This window comes from Haemaphysalis longicornis, unplaced genomic scaffold (assembly GCF_048455015.1).
Source record: "Haemaphysalis longicornis isolate Haplotype H1 unplaced genomic scaffold, Haemaphysalis longicornis Haplotype H1 scaffold_74, whole genome shotgun sequence".
NCBI classification, from domain to species: Eukaryota; Metazoa; Arthropoda; class Arachnida; order Ixodida; family Ixodidae; genus Haemaphysalis; species Haemaphysalis longicornis.
In genome coordinates, this window is record NW_027526431.1 from 217,305 (window position 1) to 244,413 (window position 27,109).

Below are 27,109 nucleotides of genomic sequence, written 5' to 3' on the forward strand. Positions count from 1 at the left end.
TAGTTTGTCTTGTATGTTTCAGAATTGTGAGAAAGCCGAGGGAACAATGATAATGGATATTTATCGAAATCGGTTGCTCCTTTCGCCTTTTGTAATACCTGTTAAAACACAAGAGAATTGGCATTCACCAATTTAAAAAATGGAGTCCCATTCGTGGCAAGTAGTGCACAAAAGGGAGCGTTTCTCTATCGGCCAGATGCCTGTATGTCGTCTCTACATTTTGATTTCCCGCTATGCAAACCAGTCCTTAAAGTATCTTTGCCGTTCGACCACTTAGTTCCATCGGGTCTGGGTTATCCAGGAAGCGCCGTCGAACAAGTTAATCAAGCCGTGAGAAGTAAGCGCGGAATGGACGCGAAGCTGCGCCACAACAGGCCCAAAACAACCGTCGTTAAAGCTGGCTATAAAACCGTCCCGGCGATGCTTCCGTCGCCGTGAGCAGGCTCCTGAGCGCGGGAAACGCTAGGTAACCGTTCGCCGCGCCACCTACATTGTGCTCACCGGCCTTCACCTCTCCAGCCGCGTTGGGAGTTTCTTGTCGCGCACGCCACGAAGGAGCCGTTGGCCGGTAGAGGTATAAAGCTTTGCTTTAAAACAGGGTCTTTGTCCATTCGGTGAAAGCAAATTGTGGTACCCGAATGGTGGCGTATCAGCAGTAGTTGTGCGACGGACAGAACTTTCACGAACGTCGTATCAATAAAATACACGTACGAATAAAAGAATTGTACAAGAATGTTAGAGTTTATTGGTATATTAATATGATTTCAGGTAATACGGGTAATCACAGGTTCCATAGCCTCAAGAACGGATTGAGCGAGCTACTCAATACCACATAAAACTGCGTGCCCCCTGAGTGTTCGTGATGGACGTTTCCCAAGTTTTATTGTTATAAATATAAAGCACGCAATTATTGCAGGCAGTAGATATAGGGCGGGTTAGCTAAGCCAAGTTTAAGTTAAGCTTTCCTTATTCACAATCAAGACTCAGTGCCGGCGTCCGCGTCAACTGGCTCATGTTGTAAGAAGGCCAGTGCCAGTGAAACGCACAATTGCTCCCGCCATTACGAAGGCCAGCGAAATAGTGTCAAGTGCGCTACATTTTCCAAATCCTATTGTATTACTGTACTTTGAATATACATGTTCAATTATGTTATTGTAAAGCTATGCTCCCTCTATGATATACGATGTAAAGGGGATTGTTTCTTCTGGACATGAAAAACCTTTAGCAGCCACACAGCCGATAACAAAGCATTCACGGCTGCCATTGTATGAAGGAGCCCATTGTACGATCCAAGCTTGTCTCTGAAGATTCCTGCGAACGCAGATAAATGAAAAAGACGTTGCATTAATATATTCAATTAGGATAATTTAGTGTAATGAGTTTGATAAAATTAATTAACAACCATGTGCCACATCGTAAAGCTTATAGCGTTATGAAACAAGATATGTAAGTTGTTTTATGTTCAGTGTTGACCTTGAAGTGGACAAGAAGGTGTGTTTTTTCGCCTCTTTCTCGAAAACACTTAACTCTATTTAGTGCCAAATAATTACACACCAGCGCACTCTGTCAACTCGATGCATGCGATTGAGTTATTTTCTGCACTGTGGGGCATGCACAAATAGAGAACAAAGAATTAGCGAACGAACAAAGCTCTCCAAGGTTGAAATCCGGTGCTTCACTTAAGGTTTTGTGGGTGCGTTTTGCGCTGATTTGCTTTTACGTCCACAGAAGTTTGTAGTATAGTGACGAGATATTCGGTTTATTCAGAATTGTCTAATAGTAGTATCATATACTAAGAAAAGTGGGTATATGTCTTACCGACTAGCGCTGGTCGAAGCATTGACAGGATTCCAACGCAGAACGACAAGCTTCCTAATATGATCGGCAATTTCTGAATGCCGAAATCCTTCACCAAAGCCGGTGTCTGGAGAGCCATTCTTGAACCGCAGGTTGTACCCATGAGAATTGAGGCAAGAAGCATGGCATACTGTGCCGTAAACCACGCGAGAAGCTCAAATGCTAAGCCTTGGATTAAAAATCCCAACAGCATGACTGATTCCAGTGATATAATCTTAGAATCTATGAGAAGTCCTCCCAGTGGTCTAAAAATGATATCTGTCACAGAGAAGGCGTACAGAAGATAAACGCCCTCCGACGGAGATAAGCCTCGGTCGTTTGCTAAGTCAGTTGACATCAGCACAAAGAGACCCATTCCAAGAACGACAACCGCGAAAGACAGGGCATCGACCCAAAAATTTAATGCCAGAAGATGTCTCGCAACCTCAAATGCCGCCATTTTCTCCTGCGGTTTCATTCCAGGATTACATGACTTCGCTGAAACGTAACTTTTTTGCTCTTTGGTATCAGCATGCACCTCTGGGTTTGGGTTTTCCTTCGTGTTCTTTAATGTAGATAGCTCTAATTTAACGTCATCCTTCCCCAAGCCGCGAATCTCCGTTGTTTGTTGAGTAAACTGATGGACTGAGCGATCAACGTCATCTTTCCCCAAGCCGCATAGCTCCATTGTTTGTTCAGTAGGCTGATGGACTGCGCGTTCAACGTCATCCTTTCCCAAGCCGCAAAGTTCTGTTTGCTGAGTAGGCATATAGAATGGGCGTTCTTCATCTGCAGTCTGTTTGTCAAGAATTCCTGCTGCTTTCCTGTTTACAATCACCGATTTAGTTATCCACGGTGGGCTCCTAACAGCCATTGCGAATGGAAAGGCATTCATAAGAATTCCTCCGTAAAGCAGTAACGATCCGCGGGTACCAAAGCTAGCACGAAACCACTCGACTATGGACGCAAGAACAATGTTTAGTCCAGCAACTGTTGAGATTAAACTGCAGGCCGTCGTCCTCCGCTTTTCAAAGTGTTGTGCAACTAAGATGTTCACACCGACGAATAGGCCACACCGTGTGACACCTGCAATGATAAAAACATGTCTTGGTCAGCTGCAAACTTTACAAGTAGCAAAGGTTCTGCGGTTGACATACACTATTATGTTGCGACATTCTATGCGCGGCGATAAGGGTCGGGCAATTATCTATAGTTTTTAAATACTTTCGCAAGACCATTGACAATTTGACTAAACTCGTTCTAAGCAACCCCCCTCCCCCCTTTCCGCCCCTGGTGGTGTTGTGAAGTCAGCTGGTGTGAAGCTGAGAAGGGTGGCCACACTAAAGAGGCTCGCCGATCTGGAAGGCTTATGCGGGTGAGGCTGCAAGTAGCATGGTGGGAGGCGGCAACGTGCGTTCAAGAACCTGATACAAAGAATAATTTTGTGGGTTTTACAATTTACTATACATAGGATAGGTACGCAAATTTTAAACTTTGTAAAGAATTACTGGCCGGGTAACTTATCAGCCCTACCAGTGGCTTCGTAAGAAAACCGAATGTGAGTGACACTTGCGAAAGGCTATATTGAGGACCTGTTTGTGTGCCCACTGACCTTAGATGCCGTGATGCTTTTTCACGATTATTATTGTTGATGAAAAAAGTTGCAGACGACATTTATATTTAGGCCGGGGCCGGAAACTTCGGCTAGTTTCGGTATCGCAAAATAAAGTGCCGCCATGACACTGGTAGCCAAGCAGAAATTCAGCAACATTTGCATATGTAGCTTTATCTTTGCAACATATAAGCAGAAATATATGTAAGGGATTCCATTATACGTAGAAAAAAATGTGATCTTGGCTATTCCCTTATTTCGCAGCTAATTTATTTATTTAATCGCTTCATTCGTTGAGCCGACGGGCGGCGCTTTCGGTCTTATGTCTTCTGCTGCCATACTGTCCTTCTGCCCCTGCCGCTTTCACTGTGTGCACGTGTAAAAGTTTTTAGTGTGCCTTGAAGGTGAAAAGTTTGGTGTGTGCGAGTGCGACTGGGCTCAAAATGTCAAAGGAACGGAGAAAAACACACAACGCGTGCTTCGATGCTGTGCGGTGCGACAACTCGAGAAGGAATAGCACAGCGAATTATTTCCGCTTCCCAGCGGACGGTAGGTCAGCACACTTTTTATTCAGTCAAAGTTATGAAGAAGCAAGCCCTGTCCCTATCAAAAAAGCTGCAGGGCGAACCGAAAAATCTTCTGCTGTTGCTTTACAGTGAATTTCTTTTTATTTGGTACAACGCGTTTGTCAGTATTGTCGTAAGCATGTGACGCGGCTTGGCGACAGTTTCTCATGAACCGATTGATGCCAGTGGACACGCAGACGGAATTTCGCTTCGGTATCGGTTTTTTCAGCGGTTGCTCTTCATTTCCTTTCCACCAGAGAAAAGCTTGAAAAATATTGTCACGAAGCCAAGGACGACGCAGTTGTCTTGAAAAAGAAACAAGTTTATTGGAGCGAACTTGTGCTCCCCTAACAGCTCAAAATAATACAGAGGCGGCAAAGCAGCGGTCAACAAAGTGACTTGCGTCGGCGAGCGTCGCAGAATCGAATGCCGAGGCGTCTGCTCTGTAGGCTTTTTATCTTTCGGCGCGAATGGATCTGGAACCCTCGATTCACATCCAGAACATTGTAGATCACAGACGATTATTCTGGGCTAGCGAAGTTAGGGCGAAACATTTTGCTTATCTGAATGTGATAGCCCGTGCGGCATAAAAATAAAGAATGAAAGATGTGCTTTGCTTGGAACGCAGATAACACAGCCGGGCGTGGCCCGGCAGTAAAAACAAACAATAAATAAGCAAGCCCATACATGTTTCGCGGCATTACCCGTTGCATAGTAAGGTTTCAAGCGAACCACGTGGACAACTTCGGGCCGCGTGCGTCATCGTGATGTTCCGGAATCCCCATCGGGGATCACCTCGTAGGTACGTTTGCCGACACGTCGTAGAATTTGGTAGGGTCCGAAATATTGTCGCAGAAGCTTCTCACTGAGTCTGCGTCCTCGGATGGGAGTCCAAACCCAAACACGGTCCCCTGGGTGGTACTCGGCGTCTCGGCGTCGGAGGTTGTAGCACGCGGCATCCACGAGCTGCTCGCGCGTTGTACGAACTCGAGCCAGCTGGCGGGCCTCCTCCGCACCCTGAAGGTATCCTTGGACGTCGGTGTTGAGGTCGTCGTCTTTTAAGTGCGGAAGCACGGCGTCGAGCTTCGTAGTTGGCCGTCTTCCGTAGACAAGCTCGAACGGCGTCAGCTGCGTCGTCTCCTGGATAGCCGTGTTGTATGCAAACGTGACATACGGGAGCACTTCGTCCCAACTCTTATGTTCAACATCAACGTACATTGACAGCATATCTGCAATTGCCTTGTTCAGACGTTCTGTTAGTCCGTTCGTTTGGGGGTGGTACGGCGTCGTTCTTCTGTGATCCGTGTTGCTGTAGCGTAATATTCCCTGCATCAGCTCCGCAGTAAAGGCCGTTCCGCGGTCCGCGATTAGGACTTCCGGGGCTCCACGTCGCAGCACAACTTGGCTTATGAAGAACTTTGCGACTTCCTGTGCAGTGCCCCTCGGAAGGCGGGGGTCTCTGCGTAGCGCGTCATGTATTCTGTCGCCACGACAATCCACTTGTTCTGTGATTGTGACGTAAGGAACGGGCCTAGAAGGTCCATTCCAATCTGTTGAAAGGGCCTCGACGGGACGGCGATTGGTTGCAGAAAGCCGGCGGGTCTCGTAGGTGGCGTTTTTCGTCACTGGCTGTCATGGCAGCGCCGGACGTAGTGGGTGACGTCGGATGTAAGGCGGGGCCAGAAGTACTTCGCCTTGATTTTTGCAATAGTACAAGCTGTGCCGAGATATCCGGAAGACGGGTCGTTGTCGCACGCTTCCAAAATTTCGTCATAGAGCTCTGCAGGGATGACAAGTAGGTAATGCGTTCTCGTTCCGGGCTGAAATTCTTCTTCACGAGGACGGAGTTTTTGAGGCTGAATGCTGGCAAGTTCCGCTTGAACGCCCTACGCACGGCGACATTTCGTCCTTCGAGATAGTCGATCATGACGCGCAAGTCGGGGTCGGCACGCTGCTGGCGGCTAGGTCACTCTCCATAACGACTCCAAAGAACGCGCTGTCTTCACCGGAGTCTAGTGGTGGCGGGTCGACGGGGGCGCGGGACAGACAGTCGGCATCGGAGTGTTTCCTGCCGAATTTGTAGACGATTGTAACGTCAAACCCTCGCAGGCGCAAGCTCCACCACCCAAGACGGCCAGAGGGGTCCTTCAAATTCACGAGCCAACACAGTGTATGGTGGTCTGTGACAACCTTGAATGGTCTACCATATACGTATGGGCGAAATTTTGAAATGGCCCATATAATTGCGAAGCACTCTTTTTCAGAGGCTCACTAATTTCTCTCCTCCTTCGACAGACCACGGCTGGCAAAGGCGATTACTTTTTCACTACCGCTTTGCTTTTGGACGAGAACTGCACCCAAGCCTTTATCGCTGGCGTCGGTGTGCATTTCTGTTTCGGCGTTTTCGTCGAAATGAGCGCTTACGGGAGGGCTTTGCAGGCGTTTTTTCAGCGCGCAGAATGCCTTTTCTTGGTCTTTTTTCCAGCTAAAAGGCGTGCTATCTTTCGTCAACCGCGTGAGTGGCTCTGTAATGCAGGCGAAGTTTGCGACGAAGCGCCGGTAGTATGCGCACAGTCCGAGAAATCTTCGCACGCCCTTCTTGTCTTTCGGCCTTGGGAAGTTCGCAATGGCCGAAGTTTTTGCCAGGTCACGAGGTTCCCGCGGCGTTGACGACGTGGCCCAAGAACTTCAGCTCCTTATACGCGAAACGACTCTTTTCAGGCTTCAGCGTTAACCCCGATGCACGAATGGCCTCGACTACAGACTCCAACCTTGCAAGGTGTTCGTCGAAATTCCGGGCGAATACCACAACGTCGTCGAGGTATACGAGGCAAGTGTGCCACTTCAGGCCAGCTAGCACAGTGTCCATGACTCTTTGAAACGTTGCTGGCGCCCTGCACAGCCCAGAAGGCATCACCTTGAACTCGTATAGGCCGTCCGGGGTTATAAACGCAGTTTTCAATCGGTCTCTCTCGTCCACTTCAATTTGCCAGTAGCCGGTGTTCAAACCCATCGATTAGAAGCACTTGGCATGGCAGAGGTGGTCAAGGGCGTCGTCGATTCGTGGCAGGGGATACACGTCCTTTTTGGTGATTTTGTTTAGTCGCCGGTAGTTAACGCAGAACCTTAATGTGCCGTCTTTTTTCTTTACGAGTACGACCGACGCAGCCCAGGGCCTTTTTGATGGCTGTATGTCATCGCTGAGCATGTCGTCGACTTGAGTCCGGATGGCTTCACGTTCGTGGGAAGAGACGCGGTATGGTGACTGTCGGGTAGGTCGGGCTCCATCTTCAGTTATAATACGGTGCTTCGCTAGGGGTGTCTGACGTAATTTTGAAGTCGACGAAAAACACTCGCTGTAGCGACGCAGCAAAGCCAATAATTTGTTCCGTTGTTCTTGCGGTAGCGCCGGATTCACGTCGAAGGGCTGCGGAAGCTTGAAGGTGTCATTGGGCGTGCGTTCAAAGTCGGTGACCGCGATCACGTCACTTGCTTCTTGCGTTTCTTCGAGGAACGCAATGGCAGGTTCCTTGTTTAAATGCGGGTACTCTTCGGTGAAAATAGTGAACAAAACGGTGAGATTGGCGTTGCTTAAAGTGCGCAATGCCTCTTGCGACGGAGACACCGCGGTCGAGAAGCAAGCTTAGATCACTCTCTACGATAGCGTCGATGTCAGAAGCAGCATCCTCACAGTAGACAGCGATCATCAAGCTTGCGCGGGGTGGCAAGGTGATGTGATCGTCGGCGATCCTGACAGCACCACGGTGATCGGGGTTCGACTGCGGCGTCTTGGAGTGATCGGAGGAAAACGTTATCGACTTGTTCTGCAGATCAATTATAGAGCGATTGTCGGTCAAAAAGTCCATTCCGAGAATTACGTCACGGGAGCAGTTAGGCAAAATAACGAACTCCGCAGGGTACGTGGTGCCGCCTACGGTGACGCGTGATGTGCACGTTCCACTTGGCGTTACGAGATAGCCTCCTGCTGTGCGTATATGCGGACCGTGCCATGTTGTCGTAACTTTCTTCAGCTTCGACACGAATTAGCTCCTCATTACCGAGTAGTCGGCTCCCGTGTCGATGAAGGCGACTACGTCAAAGCATTCAATGGACAACTGGACGTCGGACGCCGCTTTCCTCGAGTTTCTGGTGCGTCGGGGCGTTGTATCTCGGCTTGTGCGTGTTGACGGTCGGATGCTATGCGTCGTCATTCTCGTCATCTTCTCAGCGGCAGGCTCTGTCGTTTTGGGGTACGCGTCGCGTCGTGTCGTCGTCGGGTTCGGGATTGCACGATGTCTTGAACTGGTACTGCAACGCTGACGTTGGCTCGCGTCGCGGTACTATTTGAAGGTGTTGCTTCCATCGCTTATGAACTTCGACGATGGCGCACTGCCCTCCCGAGAGGGATAATAAGAAAGAAAAGAAAAGAAAGGAAAGAATAATAATAAAGATCCAACCGATTGCCCCGCAGAGAGGGTGGGGTGCAAACAATGGAAATGAATAACACGTTACGTAATTACGTCTCTCGTCTCTCTCTCTCTCTCTCTCTCGTCTCTCTCTCTCTCTCTCTCTCTCTCTCTCTCTCTCTCTCTCTCTCTCTCTCTCTCTCTCGTCTCGCAACCCAACTACCCAGCCCCTACGACAACAACAACTACAACTACCACCGCCAACTACCACTACCTACGCCACGTGACCACCTCCAATGCTCTGCATTTACTCGTGTCCCTCGCGCGGGGGCATGCGACGGAGGTTTTTTGATGGTCCGCTCCGGTATCGGCGGCACGCTCGGTGCAAATGGAGCCAATGCTGTTCGCGGCCAAGCGCGCCACGCATGCGCAGTGGCGTTCCCGTTTGCTATCGGAGCGGAGCGGACCGTAAGAAACGGTCAGCTAAAACTCGCTTGTCTTCAATGGTGGCTTCGTGAGCACGGCTGATAGCAGACAGCACCTACGGAAGGTTGCCGCGGACGGTATCACGTCTACTGCGGCTCAACTCCGCATGCACCAATGGTGGGAGAACGAAGCGACTGCGCAGACGCGACGCTTTAAGAACCACGCGACCGTTTCTGTCACAGCACCCGCCGTATTGTCATTGCCCTCCTTCCCACCCTGCAGTTAACCTTTTTATCTGGTTGCCCCAGTTGTAGTTTCCGGTGGGTAGTGATGACGTATTTCAGTGGACACTTGACGAGCACGGGTGATAGCGGATGGCTAGCGGGCACGGCAAAATCGAGAAATGAGCCCAAGAGCGCTATCGCGTTAAAAACGTTCGAAAAACAGGAAGAAAAGGGGACACAACGCGACGCTGACTCGCGACTATAGGTTCATTCAAAAAGAATGCGGGTATAAATTGCAAGAATGCAGTGACCAGTTTATTCTAAGAGCGATTACGGTAACAAAAATTGAGTATACGTTAAAATGTCGGTAATATATTTGAAGTATTGATTTTTCCAGCAACTAGAATGTACAATTTGTCAAGCTATTTTCCCTTTCTTGTCGTTTGCCGCTGGGACTTGGAGGCAGGCTGCTATGCTTGCATCGCTCTAACTCCGGTTACTTGTGCCCTGAGGTTTTTCTGGTTCTTAGTTACTATTTTTACAGGATTTTTCACGGTAACCGGGACATGCAGGAAAAGGCACCGGGCACGGTTGCAATCGGCGATAAACATATTGATTGAAATGGGCCAAATAATTTTGTTTATTTACCGTTACGGTATCGCCAAAGTTACATGGAGTGTCTTTTTGTTAATTTCACAGGAAGAAGTGTATTGGTATTCGTTCATAAACGCCATGCCAAATTGTGCTTTGTGGTGCCCATATGATAAGTCAGAGCTAATTATTGTTACAGATAATAAAAAACTCAACAATTTTATGCAGTAACCTTACTTTACTTTTGATGGGTAGACGAGAGCAACGATAATGAGAGGTTCCCGAGTAACTATTTCTTCATAGCCCGGTAAGAATTGCGGGACCTACAGATGTGAGATTTGGTAAGATATATATCATGGAGAGGGAGAAGCATAAGCTTGGAATTTCGGAAATTTTATGCGTCACGCAAAAAAAATGGAAATTTTGTTTTCTCCTATGTATTAATATCTTGCTCGCCTGTTGCGGTGGGACTTTTTCGTTCCCTGATGTGTCGCTTAGAGTATAATCATTACTCACCCCACTATATTGTATAATTGATTGCCATTCATTCGTATTACATGTTGGTTGTTTACTTGATTTAATGTATTCATTGTTGTATTGAATCGAGGGTCCCGCTGCAGTTTTTACCTTTGGGACCCTGTCACGAAGTGAACTGAAAAATGAAGACGATAACGACAATGTGATATACGGGGTACGTTCCAAACACCTTGATGGCACCATCATCCTCGTCTTGCGGGGACAGCTAACCCGCACTCACGGGCCAGCCAATCGAAAGCGGCCAGCGAGAGAGGCCGGCGGCAGGGGGAATCTCGTGAAAAGAGAACACCGAGAGAAGGGAGTGGAGCGGGACCGGGGCGCTCAGCGGTTGGGCGACCGGACCCGTGCCGTGCCCCAAGAGGTCCTCCACGAGCGCCATCTCCAAGACATCTTCTCAACAAGCGAGTCGGGTCTTCACTCTTCAGACAGCGGTAGAGGAACGCGACGCCCCAAGAGAGCGGCGTCTGCTACTAGGCGACGGGAGCTCGGAGCGCGATCTACCGCTGGGCCGCGACACGTCTCCTGGACCGCGCAACACCGCAACACCACGGCGCTGTTTCTCGGATGTGTGGGACAACCCCATTCAAGCAGCGAACACGTATTGTGACTTTTTTAGATGCGACTGGATCTCATTCACTCGCCTTGTCCCTGCATCCGGCGTCGGCGTTGTTGTCGGCGTCCGCCCCTCCCCCTTTCTCCTTGCCGCGTGAACTGCGCTCTCCGCCGCTCACCCCCTCTCCTCTCCGATAGCGAACACTTTCTGGCGAGGGGCATTGGATTGGATTCGAAGGGATTGGCTTGGATTGGCTTGGCTCGGACTGGCTTGGATTAGATTGGATTGGATTGGATTGGATTAAAGTGGATTGTGTTGGATTGTGTTGCGTCATAGCCGCGGCAGACGCACTGGCGCCGGCGCGTCCCCTCACCGTTATGCGCGCTACAAAATGCGGTGCCTGCGCCGCTCTGCCCCATCGTTCCAGCGCCGTTCCTCCACTGTCCAACGCTGCAACGTTAACCCCTATGCGTTGCATCTACACAGGGGTTCCCGCGAGGGGAGGTGTTTCCAATTCCAGACCTTGACCGTTTCCCGTTTGTTGAACTCTTGCCCGTTTGCTCTGCCGCATTTTCGCTAGGTTGTGTGTAGGTTTCCATTGTTCGCTACTATTCTTTAGTGTATCTCTGTCCGTTGTGTTATTTTGATTTTGGTTTAGGGTTTTATAAACAAAAGCCTCGTTTGTAATGTTTCTTCTTCTATTTATTATTGTCCCCCGAACCTGACAGACCCTCGTCCGAGTAATAATATTACTCTAATATTTTTTTGTGAATGAATAACAAACTGAAACTGAAACTGAAGTCTCCTTTTGCTGATATATGTAGCCTGTAAAAATTTTTTGAAGAGCAGTTTCAGCGGTCCGCCCAATCAAACGCTGGTGGTTTAAATCTGGACCTCTTAATATATTGCACATTTCATTTACAGATTCCTCACTACATGTTGTACCGATTGGTAAATCGAATTTGTTTATGCTAATAAATGTTACTAGTACGAATACGGAAAAAAAGTTTGAGGAATAGTGCCCTAAGACACCGCTAAAAATGCTAGAAGTACTTATCGAAATACAGCCAAAACTCTATTTCGCGAAGGTTAAGGGAGTCACGCATTATGTCGTTAAATTGGGAACCTTGATAAAAATCGAGTTAGGCATTTCTTCGTCACATAAATTGGTGCATTCGACTACATACTGTAGCGACCTCTATTCCGCTGATGCGCTGTCCTATTTAAGAAGCGTAAATGCTCCGAGTGGCTTACTACTGCAACCAAAGTTGGAGGAGCAGGGGAGCTTGGCGGACTTCATTTTGAAGGCCAGCAGGAGCTGCCTGGAACGAGGCGGCTCTTAGCCTCCCCGTCACCCTCGTTTCCCCTTCCCTTTTTAATGGAAACAAAGTACTCTCTCTCTCTCTCTCTCTCTCTCTCTCTCTCTCTCTCTCTCTCTCTCTCTTTGCGAATACAAATTTGCCGCCCACGCGTAAGAAAACAGAGCACGAAAATTGGTACTTGAACAAGAGCGGCCCCCCGGAGGAATATAATGTATTTCCCACATAAGAAGTCAGTGATATTTCCTTGCGCGCTTCGTGTAAGCAACGGTCCCAAGGATTTCCCGTTTATTTTCTAGTGCGTCCCAAGCGCCTACCGTATCCTCGTACGTTCCGGCCAACGTCCACCGCACAGCAAGAGCATTCATTTGACCCGGTTTTGGCTAGGGAGCTTCGATGTCTTCAACGTCTTCGTCAGCGTCTTCAGCTGCCACTTCCTTTTCCTTTTCTTGGCGTGGTCCATGTCAGACACGGTCGTTCCAAGGCTTAGCGGTGCGCTGGCTTGCACACATCACATCCGCGCACACGAGTAGCAATGCTAGACGGACTGCAGGCTTAACAACTTGAACTTCACAAAAAACAACATGAGGTCTAGGAGCAAACGGTGTAAAAGAAGGGCGAAAGCAGGAGAACTATCCCCAGAACGATGGCGAACGAACAACACAAAGCACGTCTTCAAAGCCCCTATTGCTGAAGACAGAATCGATATAGCGCCTATGACTTGCGAACAAAACTTTTTTTTTGCCGCTGACGCCATCTGGTGATTTCAACTCAATGTCAAAATTACACTTTTGCACCACACAGTTTCGTAGGAGCGGGACAAAAGTTGGCCCGGGCTCTCACCTTTGGAGCGGCATGAATCAATTTTTAGGCGTTCTCTACAAAATATACCAAAAGTTAACACTTTTTGAGCTGCATGTGCGTTAAACCAGGAGAAAATATGATATTGGTTTAGTTATTTCGAGTTAGTCAATGCATCGGGCTCTATGCGTGCCTAAGGACATACAGTGGAAGCTTGGATATCTTTGTTTAATCGGGATGTTCGTTAAATCGAGTTTGTACTAACACTCTGAAAGACTCAAAAGGCCTAACGTATAATATTCATGCCAAGAAAGTCTGATGGTCTTGGAGGCTTAAAATTTTGTGCGCAGATTGATTTCACACTGTAGATACCTAGCATGGCTGACTCTAAAAACATAACACCCTTAATAAAGTGCAAAGGGGTAAAATATGTTTTGACTTCCTAAATACACCTCAGTCATTTTGGGAATCAAACTGGTTATTCCAGGTACAATAAACCATTAGAATACCTCAAAACTGCTTTACGGGGCTTGGCATAACAAACCTCAAATTTAAAGAATTTGCATTTTAAGGTAACCTACGTTTCTCAATATTTATTAATTAAGATGTCAATTTTTTTTCCGAATGTTACCCACAAAAGGCCCGAAACCCAGCTCAGCATTTTCTTCGTAACGATTGTTTCAAAGTGTCAGCGAGATTTGTGAAATTACATCGTCACACAATGAAAAATGGCTAAAAAGTGATATTACCACCCAAAACAAAATTCCGCATCTACAGACTTAAGATTTTGTGATGTACACTGCAATTCTGGTGAAATGAATGAATTTGGATCTATTTCCTAATATGTTCCCCAGAGAGCGAAAAAAATTGCTGCGTATCTGGTTGATCCGCTGAAAATATCGCTCGAAGATGAGGCTTCAAAGGTTGCTCCCAGGTTACTGCTGATTTTCCCCCCCTCCCGCATCTCACGCTCCTTCCTCAAGTTATTGCCCTCGCAAGCCTATTTTCCCAATTTTGTAACAGTTTGTAATTGGCTATTCATTGTTCTTTTGAATTGATTACTACTTTATTTTTTTTCGCCTCCACCATCCCTCCAGTTCTTCCCCTTCACTTTCTCAACTTCACAACGAATACAGTGGAAGCATGTGGTATTCAGCGCAATTTTCGAGAGTTTGCATAGCTTCCAGCCAGGTTTTTGTACAGTGCGCACGTTTTTCTGTGACCACAAACCTGCGGTTAGAACCTATTGCTGTTACTAACTGGATTAATGCAGTGGAGCTTTCTTTAATTCTATCTGTACTCAATACTTGTTATACCTACCGGCGTGTTCGCTCCGCCCCTCCACCTTCCCCTCGGCATCGCTCGTATGTGACATTAGTGAGTAATAAATCAACAATTTTTAGTAGCGAATTTCAAATGGAACGCACATCTCAATTAAATTGCTATTTGCTTTAGAGCGTTAAGGGCGGATCAGGGGTTGGTAACCTTTTGAGGCACAGAGCCGAGTTGTATGAAGCTGACATGGTGAGAGCGGACGGAACTTCAGGAAGGGAGCGGGAGGAGATTTCCAGGAAAAAAAAATCGGTGAACTTACAATAGTGTAGAAAACGAATTTAAATTAGGTTTACTTTGAGCGTGAATGTCACAAGGTTCCAGTCTACAAACACATGTAGCAGCGAAAAAAAAATCTCCAGGAATTCGGAGAATTGTATGCTAACACAAAGCGTTTGATGCCGCTTGCATTGAGTGTGAGTTCTTTACAGCACAAAATTTTGGGTTTTTTTAATCCTTTCCTAACAATTATCTCTACTTATCCTGATATAATGATTACAGCTGTCACTTTCGCCAAATCTGCATTTTTTTGTAAATCAAGCGCGATATACGGTTCTCTATATTGCAATTTTTTATATATATATTTTGTTTTTTCATATTTTGTTGCACCAATTATTTCCATTTACGCTATTATAACGATTACCGGTGGAAGTTCCGCGGTATCTGCATTTTCGTGGAAATGCGAAGTGTTACAGGGCTTGCCATTTCTCGAGTTTTTATTGTTTTCTATTTTGTAGTTTTTGAAAATTTTATTCGACTAATTATCTGCATTTACGCTATTATAACGATTACAGCACAGCTTGTCTGAAATCTGCACTATTGTGGTATAGCAGGGCGTTACACGGTTCGCCATTTTCTTGAACTTTTTGAAAATTTTCCTATTTTCTTATTTTTTAAATTTTGTTCGACCAATTATCTCCATTTACGCTATCATAGCGATTAAGCGTAGAACTTCCGCGATATCAGCAGTTTTGTGGAAATGCAGGGCGCTACATGGTCCGGCTGAGGCAAAGAACGCTGCGCATTGAAATCTCTTTCAGTGCCACCTATGGTGCTAATATTCGAAGGCAAAACTCAAGTATCTGCATCAAGGTTGCTTACCGACAAATTACGAAAGTCGCGGAGGTGTTCATCGGTTAGTCACGAAAACAAGTTTGATTAGATTAACTTCATTTTTGAGAAACTCTGCTCGCAGATGTACGTAATGCCAAACACTTACATGGCTGGTGCTAGTTTCTTCAAACTCGAATACTTTTAATATGTGAGGGCAGCGTAAAACTCCACAGTGCGTGTGGCGTCAAATGCGCCCTTCACCTCTTCGTCTCTCTGCAGATCAGCCAGTTCGAAATTGTAGTTATTTGGACGTCCCGGAGATTCAACTTAAAGGATACTGAAAGATTTGAATGGTACTTGAATATGTTTGGAAATCAGAAAACCTAACCTGGATCTCGCTCTTTAATACCCGTAATATTTTACAGTCTTTCTGTGGGAAGTGAGGTGCGCGCCTTTACGACAAAACTTTGTAGCAAGGGCAGCAATAAAGATTAGAGACACTAGCCTGCTGTTGGAAAAGGTTCAGTTTGAGCCCAAAACCTTAAATTCTGCGAAGATGCCGGGCACGAGCTTCCCTTTTTCTTGCAAACTTACATTGACAGACTAAGGTGATTCGTAACATCGCCAAGTGAAGCTTACACTTAGACCCCATTGTCATTGGACCGCGCCTGCAGTGGTTTGCCTCTGTTGCAAAGAAACTCTGCCACCTTCTTACAGGGCTAAAAAAAGCGCTGCAAAGCCCATTCCCTGCTCAGGCTACGAAACTCGCTGTGATATATCATATCTCCATAGTCAGGATCCTTGTCGGAGAAGAGCTGCTGGAAGAACCGATGGTTCAAGTGGTGACTGCTTTTGAAAGTTACGCTAGAAACAACGGCTTTCACTACTGATCGCGCACGAGCCACTTCGATACACAATGACTCCCTGTGAATAGGGGCACTAAACAGTGAATAGGGGCACTAACCCCCAGGTGTGCCTTTTCGGAGTTAAATTTAATGCGTCCAAAGACGCCATATTTAGAAACGACTATAATTTTAGCACCGTCAGCGGTAAGACTTTTGATATCCTTCCAGCATAGCTGCTGACATCTAGACATTTGAATCTTCATCATAATCATCATCATCATCATCATCATCGTCGTCGTCGTCGTCGTCGTCAGCCTGTCTACGGCCACTGCATGGCTAGGCCCTCTACCATAGATCGCCATTATCCCCGTCTTGTGCTAACTGCATGCGACCAATTTATCCCCGCAAACTTCTTGATATCTGCCTATCTAGCTTTCTGCCGCCCCCTTCTCCCCTTGCCTTGCCTAGGGACCCACTCTGTTACCCTTAATGACCAAAGGTTTCTTGCCTTCGCAATACATGCCCTGCCCACGTCCATTTTTTCTTCTTAATTTCTACTAATGTGCCTTTAACACGTGCTTGTTTCCTGACCCACTGCTCTCTCTTGTTGTCCCTTAACGGTACACGTATCATTATTTTATGAACGTTTATTTTGCCACAGCGCATATATATGGGGGCATGAGTTGATGGGGATTAGATGAAAATGAAAATGCTCGCTTCGCGGATGAAGTCAAGTTGCGAACGATGATGGCGCCCATGTATCCATGCGGCGTATGCGGATGCGTCGTCTACGCGGAGGCCAATCGGCGCAAGGTGCCGCAGTCTCGGCGGCCTCAAGGTGAGGCAGGACCCCAGCAAGTGGTAAAGGTAGGCGGTCGCGTCACTGTAGTGGCAAACTGGGCAACCAGGGTTTGTAAAAGAACCTAGTTATTGAGGCCAGTGGCGGCTTACGGCGGCAGTTAAGGCCACCCCCACCCGAATCCTCCCGAGCGCAAGCTCCTCGATACAGATAAGACCCGGGGGAGGGTGACAGCACACGGTGGAATGAGAGCACGTGTGCGGCGCCGGAGGTGTTCGTTTCTCCTCGCTAGGAGAGTGGCATCATCCAGCTCTAACGGGACGTCGGAAAGGGAAGGTAAGCTGCCAGTCGGGCTGCTACGTCTGCCTTGCAGTGGTATGTGAGTAGGTCACGTGGACCCATTCATTCAGAACCTTGTGAGCGATTCCTCCCGCAAGTTGGTGAATACTGTGAGCCAGCACAGGGCTACCAATAACTAAGCGTAGTAGCCGGACTCGTTGTAGAGCACTGGTGCGAACTACGATGCGCGCCCCTGGCTGCAGAGTGATTCCGGTTACAGCGATCAGAGCCTCTCTAATAGCTACAAGTTTTGCACAGAAGGATGATAGAGGTTGAGGGACCTTACTTCTGGACGTCCTGCTGAGGGCTGGATGGCTAGTGCAATGAATGTCAGTGGCAATCACAGTATCCTGTATACTGGCGTCGGTATGTGATATGGTAGAGCCGGTTAAACGGCGGCTATCTGTGTCGGCGATGCCTTGTTTGAGGGCAGACGCCGAAGTGTTGGAATCTGGACAACGAAGGTCTGTTGGTTTGTTGCCGCTCAATTGCACGAACTGCCACTGGGGAAGTACTCGCTGCGGTAGGGGTGGTACCGTATGAGGAGAGACTGCGTAAGATATTATTGTTCGCGCGGAATCACACAGTGCAGTCTTCAATTTCTGAGCTTTGCGACGTTGATGAACAAGTTCATCCTACGTGTTCAGTTGGGCTTGTCACTGGAGGGCAACTATAGGGGTGACGCGTCGAAGCGCAGTAATTGCTCTCATAGCCTCTCTGTTAATCGCTTCCAGTCGATCTCACTGTCTTGCCGTCAAATGCTGAAACTGAACAGAGTACACCAAGCGTGGTTGTAAAACGGCTCTCACTATTTGTCGCGCCACGTGTGAGCTGGCTCCACCAACTTTGGGAGCAATACGGCATACTAGCGACAGCGTTTGAGCAGCTTGGTGTTTGTTTAGGCTGAGCAAGCCATGCTGTCGCCGTTGCTGACTGGTTTATCAACAATCAGAGGACTTTGATTGCTGGGCTCTCCTGCAGTGGTTGCCCAGCCAGATGAAAGCGGATAGGACAAGCAGCAAGCTTTCGGCGGCCCCTGCGGTTGGCGACGGATGTGTATGCTGTTTTACTCGTTGATAACTGAAGGCCCACCGAAAAGGCGAAGGCTGTGGTGGCATCCAGCGCTGATTGCACAGAACTCGCTTGTGTTTCCGGGTCATGGTGAGTGCTCCACATGGTGATGTAATTGGCGTAATTGAGAAATTTACCATCCGGTACATCATGAAGGCACCATGCGAGTGTTGTCGAGTCCTTAGTAAACAAGGTCGGAGCCAATACCGATCCTTGGGGCACACCACGTACAGGAACGAAGGATCCAACAGCTTGTCCATGAAGGCGTATGGCACATGTCCTCTCTTGAAGGAATGACTGGACGAACTCCCGTACCCGCATGGCAAGGTGGAGCATATCAATTGAGTCCAGGATATCAGTGTGACTGATGTCATAAGCTTTTTGGATGTCCATTGCTAGGATGGTCCGAACACCATGACTGCGGGTTGACGACAATGTTGATATGGCCAGAACGCTAAGCCTATCTTCCATGCCAAGTGATGGGCGAAAGCCGATTTGCGCGGGATGGTAATACCCATGCTGTTCAAGCCACCAGGACAAGCGAGTGGCTAGTATTTTCTCTACAAGCTTGCAAACCGTCGCCGTAAGTGATATTGGCTGCAGGTTTTCTAGCACCATCACTGGCTTGCCAGCGTTTGGTATGGAAATTACGTGCGCTGCTTTCCAGCTGCCAGGGATAACTCCACTAAGCCATACCTCATTCACTGAATCGAGGAGCTGAGCGAGCACATCATTGCTTAAATTCTTGAAGGCTTCGTAAGGAATAGTCTGGACTAGGCGCTGTTTTCCGCTTAGCGCAGTCTATTTCCGCAAGCAATTCCACCATCGTAAAAGCCGTCCCAACACACACCTACCATTTTCCTCGTTTATATTTGCATACCACGTTATGTATACGTCGTTTGCATACCTCGAGATTTGCATACCTTGTTATATACATTTTGACTGGTGGCCTTCAGGCTTTAAAGAGCAGTTACCTCTTTTATCACTTGGAATTTAGCATCAATAGGCAGAACCAAATTAAGCAATTGAGCTGTGTCACATATATCGTTGCTTTCATGAAGCTCAGGAGACAAGCGCTCGAGAGATTTTAGTGTTCCTTTTAAATTGCACGACTGCTGCCCATGCCTCAACATCTCCTGATTACATTCCAAGCAGAGGGACTGGGTCCTAGCATAAATTCTTCTTTTTCCGACGAAGATTGCTGCAGTTGTAATGTGGTAACAAGCTCGCCTTCTGTAATATGTCAGCGAGTCTCTGCAACCAGTTTGGCAATGGAGCAACTCGTCTAAACCTTTTTATGAACGTTCTTACGCTTTCTGGCTGCATAAACAGGCATTTCTACAACTTTTCAAATCTTTCCGTGCTGGCTTTTCACATCAAAGGGTGGTACACCTAGCGATGATAAGTTTGGCAGTGCCGGCCTAAATTACACTCTTTGAATACCAAACGAGCTCTTTACAGACGAGGCAGAATGCCTTGTCCGTGCATTTAACGAATGTATAAACGTGTGTGTACGGATCTCGAAATGTGCGACATTACAAACGCATTTTCTTTAGAAAGGAACATGTCGCCTAGAAACCATGCCAAAAAGAATTATAATGGGAAAAGCTAACAAAAGCAAGCAAATCACGCATAGAAAACCATTTTATTTGTAAAGTAACTTTTTAAATTGATGACAGGCACCTTGAGAAACTAGGAAGGACGCAACAGAAAAACGTGCACCGTTCTTCTCTGGCAACGACCAATAAAAACTAGCGCTGCTATTCTCTGTTCCATGCATGTAAGGAAACTTCGCTAGTCCTACTTTGTAGTCAAACTGCCATGTCGCCCTTCACGTAGGAAGGGACTAGTAGAGGGGGTGGTATTATGACGTCATGGCGGGGCCGCATAAAACTGCCCCGCTCGCCGCATGCTGCACGAGGGCGTAAGAATGCCGACCCCTGGCCTATTTCATAATTTAATTGAAAAACAGGCCATTGCCTCCTGCTGTTTTTCTTTTTGCAATTTATTGTAACTACCAGACAGAGAGAGAGAGAGAGAGAGAGAGAGAGAGAGAGAGAGAGAGAAAACTTTGATTGTCGCAAGGGCAAATTCGGGGGAGGGGTGGTGACCGAGGGGGGTAGGTCCCCGGTGACTTTGGCAGTTCTGGCGACGATGGTATCTTACACCGCCGAATACGAGCTGCCCAACGCCCTCGCACAGTGCTCACCGTCTCAATATGGGGGTAATAGGTTGTTGGGGCATTACCAGAGGAGGTGGCGGGGCAGTGGGATGAAGACAGACCGCGGTACATGCAGTGCAGGCGGGAGAGGCAAGGAAGGGTTTAGGTTTGCACCAAGCACCTTAGGCGTTCTTCGGCATGAGAAAGCGCCGAGTGTGCAGGGCGCCGTAGACGGCGGGAGAGGCGGTAATGAGGCGTAATCTCATGAAAGGAAAGGAGCCTATCTCGAGCTGACAGGGCTTCAACGAAGGGATCAAGGCTAAGTCCTGCTCGGAAGGTGAGCTCTGAAGCGGCTCTGTGTGCTTCCTCGTTCCCTCCCACACCCGTATGGGCTGGGGGCCACACCAGTTCGGTGGGGGAGTCAGGGGGATTTTGAAGAAGGATTTTGATTTCCCGGGGAGAAATGCAGCCCCGGGCGACATTTCTACCAGAAACATTCGCTGCTTTTACCTGCCGCGGTGGCTCAGTGGCTAAGCGAGTTGTGCTGCTGAGCCCAAGGACGCGGGTGCGATTCCCGGCCATGGCGGCCGCTGTTCTGATGAAGGCGAAAAGCGAAAACGCCAATGTATTCGAGATTTTGGCGCACGGTATAGCTTCCCAGGTGGTCGAAATAAATCTGGAGCCCTCCACTGTAGCTTGGTTCATGGCCTGCGTAGCGTCGGCCCGTTAACACGTCGCAATGAATGAATGAATGAATGAATGAATGAATGAATGAATGAATGAATGAATGAATGAATGAATGAATGAATGAATCAATCACCGACTACTTTCACAGAAGTCCATGCGAATTCGCGAAAAGGCCGAATCGTTCGCAGTTTATTTGCATTAAAAGGCGGCGCAAACGTAAAACTCAGATTTTCTTTACAATGCGAGCATCTTTGGTAGATAATGGCTCGCAATATCATAGCGGGATTTACGCGTTACGAATTCTGATTTGATTGATTGTGGAGTTTAACGCGCCGACGCAACGCAGGCGATGAGGCGCGCCGTAGTGGAGGGCTCCGGATTAATTTTGACCACCTGGGGATCTTTAACGTGCGCCGAAATCTCGTACACACGGGCGTTTTTGCTTTTCGCCTCCATCAGAGCGTTACGAATTCTGTGTGCCACAAATGCGATGTATGTATGTGGCGCAATTACAAACCTCATAAAAGAGGCAGCCACATGTTCAACGTGGCAAAATAGACATGTTTGTTTAACCCTGAACAGCAACACTGGTCTGTTTAAATATCGTATCACACGTGACGGACAGATGAGCTTCACTAAGTGACTGCGCACTTGCGAAAAGGAACGCCCTTGGTAAAAGTAAGCCAATGGCAACTTTTCATCGAAATGGAAACAAAATGTATTAGGTGTTGTAGCGCTCGCAGACCTTGTATACAAAAGTAGGTCTGCGCACCTTGTGAATTTCAAGAGCAGAAAGCATTCAAACGCAAATAATTGTTTGCAGGGCAGATGCCTCACACAGCTTTACATTATTGTCAGCATTTTTCTGCTGCACTAGAAGAAATATCTTGACCGGAACCTGAACGTACGTGAATGCCTCTAATAAAGTAGCATGCGCGGTTGTGAATTAATCTGTTTTGACGCACGTAAAAACACTTAAAAAAATTCTACCGCCGCAAGTTGACCTAATATATAAACGGCCGCGACCCTGTTTTCGCTTTAGGTTACAGTAATGTTTCTATAAATATTTTCAGAACACAGCTAGAGAGCTTTTTTGGAAACACAATTGTCAGAGGTTAATTCAGCGGAGGTTAATTAATTCAAGGATATTCAAGGACATTCATCGGAGGCTATCAGCGCCCGTTCTTGCCATGGGCTTGACAGTCCACCAGATTAGGATTACATGAAGCAAGGGTTGAGTCAGAATACAAAAATGTTTATTTTTAACCTGAAATATAAACACAACTTTTGCGCTCTTTATGCAAGCGTTGCATTTCATACTGAAGTAAGATGGCAAGTTGGCCTAGTTGGTGCAGACAAAGATTCGCGATGAAAGAACAGTGCAAGAAACACAGAGATAAAAAGGAGAGGGAACGATTCAAAGTGCTGACACGGGGACGACGTCACAGCTGTGACGTGAGCGCTGTGCGTCGTCCCCTCTTTTTTTGACCCTGTGTTTCTTGCGCTGTTTTTTCACACTGCATTCCATAGCATTACCGTTTCAGCAATCTACCTCGACAAGGAACACGCAATCTCTGCATTTCACATAACAATTTTGTGTCATTACAGGTGTGCCGATAGAACGGTTTCTTACCGTGAATAACGCCAAGAAAAATGTCAAGGAAGTAGACACTTTTGGCGAAGTAGCACAGGCTGACAGAAACGCCAGTGATTGAAGAGCAACACAGCAGGACTGTTCTGCAGGAATATCGCCGACACAGAAGGCCCACGACGGGTCCTGCGAAAAGTCGCACGCTTTCGGAAACATACAAACTATCTACCGAAGTTGCACAATTCCAGCGCTAACATTTTTTTTCCCTGAAAATAGCCCTCAAACTTGTGTGCCCGTTACAGTAGAGCTGAAAACCGTAATCGGCATTAAAGCGGCTAACAGCTGTGCAATGAATACGATGTCCTCCAAAAATCCAACTCAAAATAATCCAGAACAATTCATCAACATAACGTGAGTAAATTTGGCTGCACCGATTCCGAAATCGGCATGCCTTAGCCAGCTGTGGCACATATTTCTTCTGCTTCAATTACACTCTCGCCTAAGTCGTTGTGGCTCCGAAGAGGTACCGCGATAAAGTGCCCATCAAGCGCAAGGTAGTTTTACTTGGCGACAGGGAGGTAAACCGAGGACCATCATGCTCACTGGTCGCCCCGGACACAGAAGTGCGTGACTGACGTACAAAGCTTCACCAGTCATGAGCACGGACGTTTTCAAGAACTTGAAGGTCCACGTGTGGATTTTATAAATTGGCAGAGAATGAACGAACGGCCCTTCAGATATAAAAGTACTAAGTAAAGGCAGTTGACATCGCAGAAATTTGCAATGTTGCCCGCTTTAGTTTCAAGGCCAGCGAGTGCAGCATGGTGAAGTTTAAGAAGCACAAGGCTTTTCGCTGCAACAGTTGCGTGCGCCAAATATGACGTCTTCTGACACGTACGTCGTGTCATGTGTTTTACAGCTGTTCGGTAGAATTAGTGTCAAATTATTCTTTGGAATTGTCTACGTAAACTTACCTGTTCATTCCACTCGGGGGTGTTTAGAATCATGCCAATTCGATAAATCCCCAAGAACGTAAACTTAGGGCAGCATTTTAATGAACTCGCTGCTTGAACGAAAGCTCGGTAGTTAGGACATTTTTTTCCAAGCCAATATGCTCACCTGCAAGTTGAACGAGACTGTTGCTGAGAGTGAGCGGCCAGGACGCCCGCTGTCTGGTCACACCGAAAGTCTCCACGATGCCGTAGAAGAGAACACCACTTACACGGACTGTCGACAGGGACAGAAACAAAACCACGCTGCAGAAGGCGGCAGTTATCCAGCTATTTCTTGAGTCCAGCCCAAACACTGAAGCAGTATTCGACGCTATTCGTCTAGCCATCCGCATTGTGACCTTTGAGGCTTCGCCTTAGGTTGTCTGAAAAAATAAGGGATGCCTACAACACTGAACTGTCGCTTAAAATGTACTGCACACAAAGGGTTTTTTTTCTTACGTAATCGTCCTGCCTACTTCTCGGCGTCGCATGAAGGAGCACTGCTGGCTGTTTCAGCACAAACTTTCTAAAAGCAGCACAATGTACAATGAACAGTGAAATTTATTGGCATAATATACAAATTAAGCGATGCTATGAGGGTGGCGGATGACTCCGCCTCTTTATCGCCTAATCTGTGTATGGAGCTGGGTCAGTAGAATTCCTTCTGTCTGAGCGTCTCGAGACGTAGGAGCAGAGCCGCATATTAACTGCGTTAAACTGTTTATCATTGTGCACACACAGAGAGATAGTGAGATTGGAGAGTGTTTGCGTAGGCAACGTGCAGGAATTTGCGGTCCCACCTCATTCTGACGTCAAGCGTGACAACTGTGATTGCTTCTTGCTTTGCTGCGCCTTGACCTTCTGCAAAAACGTTCCTCCATTACGCACTCCAAGTGACTGCAAAAAAAAAGGCTATTGCAACGGGCACCCGGAGTTCAAGTTTCAACACAAGACGAGTGAAAATATGATGGTTATCTATATATGAGGACACCGTGATAAGCTGCCTTGTGATGTCGGCGTGGAAAAAAGTCATAGTGTGTAGTAGAAACAGATGGGGTCTTAAGCGCCTGCGGTACTTTTTTTGTACGAGCTTATCTCCAGATAGCGTCTTCGCTAATAACGTGTTTCTTGCGGTTCTACAGCTGTTGCCTATGATGGCAGGGCAGAGACTGAGTAGCCCTCAGACATTGCAAATTTACTCATGGAAGTGAAGGTAGCACGCTCGAAAAGTATCGTTGGATGTGTTTCCCTAGAATTTATTTCGTATTGGGGATCTCTTGTCTAGGCAGATGTCCTCTGCTCAGCACGTTGCTTGGCCTGAATTGAAAAGCTTCGTAGTTACCGAGGTAAAATTACTTAAAATTTCGAAACTTTGAGTGATATACCTTAACACGCATTGTGTTCAAGCATACACCGTTATTCCTACAAGACTGAGATGCGAAAGGAAACAACTACATTGTAGGCTAGTAAGGTACTGACGACGTATTTACACAGATTTTTTTCCAAAATTGCGATTTAAACTTGTTAACGGCTTTATGCGGAGATTTATTTACTACCGTATTTACTAGATCGTAACGCGAGTTGTTTTCCTACTTTTGCAACCTGATCGACCCTGGTGTTACAATCGAATACCGCCATTTAAGTTACCACCAATTCTTATCAGCGGCTACAGTTTTGGCCCTTTCGTGATCTATTTTGGCAACCTGTGTCAGAGCCATATGGATGCACTATAAGCCAAGACTTCGTCTTCGGTTTTTTTCTGCGGGCGTAGCGACGGCATTGGTTGCAGGCGCAGCCCTATGCCTTTGCTTTTGCAACATACTGGATAGAGGCCACGGTTATTTGCGTTGCCCTCAAGTGTTTTGACTCCTCGTCGCCCCCCTTGCAATGGCAACGTGTTGCGCCAAGCATGACGCCTGTTTCAAGAGACACCCTATTTTATTAGATGAAGAAGTCAGCAATTCAGCTTCTGCCGGGTAACTCGACGTGTCGACTAGCCGTGGATGACGGCACCAGAGGGAGCGCCTTTTCACATGCGAACACGGCCGATAAGTTTTCTGCGGGCCTTGCTACAGCCGCCACATCGAATTGGGGAAGCGTGCTGCTGATTTCGTCATGGAACACCGCAACCGTTTTGTGGCGGTCAGTTTTAAACTGATGCAGCTCAAAACAAGCGGTGTCGCCTGACAGATGAGCATTCCACTAACGAAGTTCAAAGCGTCACACGTGGGCGTGTAGTGACAGTGTTTCAAGAATAAATGGGCTTTTCCATGCTTCCGCTGACTTAGCGTGAGAACTTCAGCAGTCACTTTTTTATGCGACAAAAAGTTACCCCTCACGTTAATTTAGCAGTTTTCTTTTTTCTATTTGGACGCCTTTAAAACTGGTCCCTCGCGGTACAATCATGGTCGCGTTACAATCGAGTAGATACGGTACTTTCCTCATGTTTGGCGCTGCGTGCGTCTCTCTACCTCGTGACATTAAAATGGACAACGCACACACACTCACACGCCCGTACACACCCGCACACACAGGCGTGAACGCACGAACAGGCAGAGACACGTGGGAAGCCAAGTCTTGCACCAGTGCACAAAGAGGACAGCGAGAAATATTATTTTCTACTATTGTTCTTTCGTTCTAATTGGCGCCCAAAGTTTCAGTTAAGGTTAGTCAGGGAAGGCAAGGACGTTTTAAATAATCGATGTCGAAAACAAACAATGGGATTTTGGTTGGATACATCCTTATTTAGTGTCTTGCAAGTGCATGTTTGGGGTGACGAAGCACGTATTGTTAAACTCTCACACTACAGGGCAATAATCTTGTGCACGTGCCTGTCACGTGGTCAAAGACGACTGAGGTTTTCTTCAAGGAACAGACGTTTATTTGAGCGAACTTGTGCTCCGTTCGAACTCGGAAGGAAACGCAAGCGGAGTAGATGTAGTCTGCAAAGTGACGTGCGCAGAGTGGCGTCGTATAATCGAATACTTTGGTGCCTCCCCTTCGAGTATTAATCTTTCGGGGCGATTGTTGATTTAGCCAACGAATTACATGAATAGCGATACAGATTAAAGAAAATATTATAGGCTAGGGACGTTAGGGCGAAACATTCTCACTGTCAAATAGGATGACCCGTGTGGCATATAAAAGAATCAGAATGAAACACGCGATTCATTTGAAACTAATATAACACAGTCCGACGTGGCCGGACGATGAACACACAACAAAAACAGAATGAATGGTTAGCGGCATTAGGGAGTTTTAGTACAGCGTACGGTAAACGCTAAATTTTTGTGTCACGCTACGTAAACACCGCGAGAGGAGTTATAGTAGAACGCCTCACTAGTTTTGCGTGGCGACACGCACGCTAA

At 47.2% G+C, this 27,109-nt stretch overlaps 1 protein-coding gene across 1 annotated transcript; it reads right to left on the reverse strand.

Annotated features, from left to right (window-relative positions):
- Window positions 1-653: 653 nt before the first annotated feature.
- On the reverse strand, window positions 654-24,120 carry LOC144148046 (monocarboxylate transporter 9-like). The gene is made up of 4 exons (XM_077679645.1): window positions 23,869-24,120; window positions 22,792-22,935; window positions 1,819-2,922; window positions 654-1,311 (listed from the first exon to the last, which is right to left on the reverse strand). The coding sequence occupies exons 1-4, from the start codon at window positions 24,092-24,094 to the stop codon at window positions 1,172-1,174; spliced, it is 1,614 nt and encodes a 537-aa protein (XP_077535771.1). The 5' UTR covers window positions 24,095-24,120; the 3' UTR covers window positions 654-1,171.
- Window positions 24,121-27,109: the final 2,989 nt, after the last annotated feature.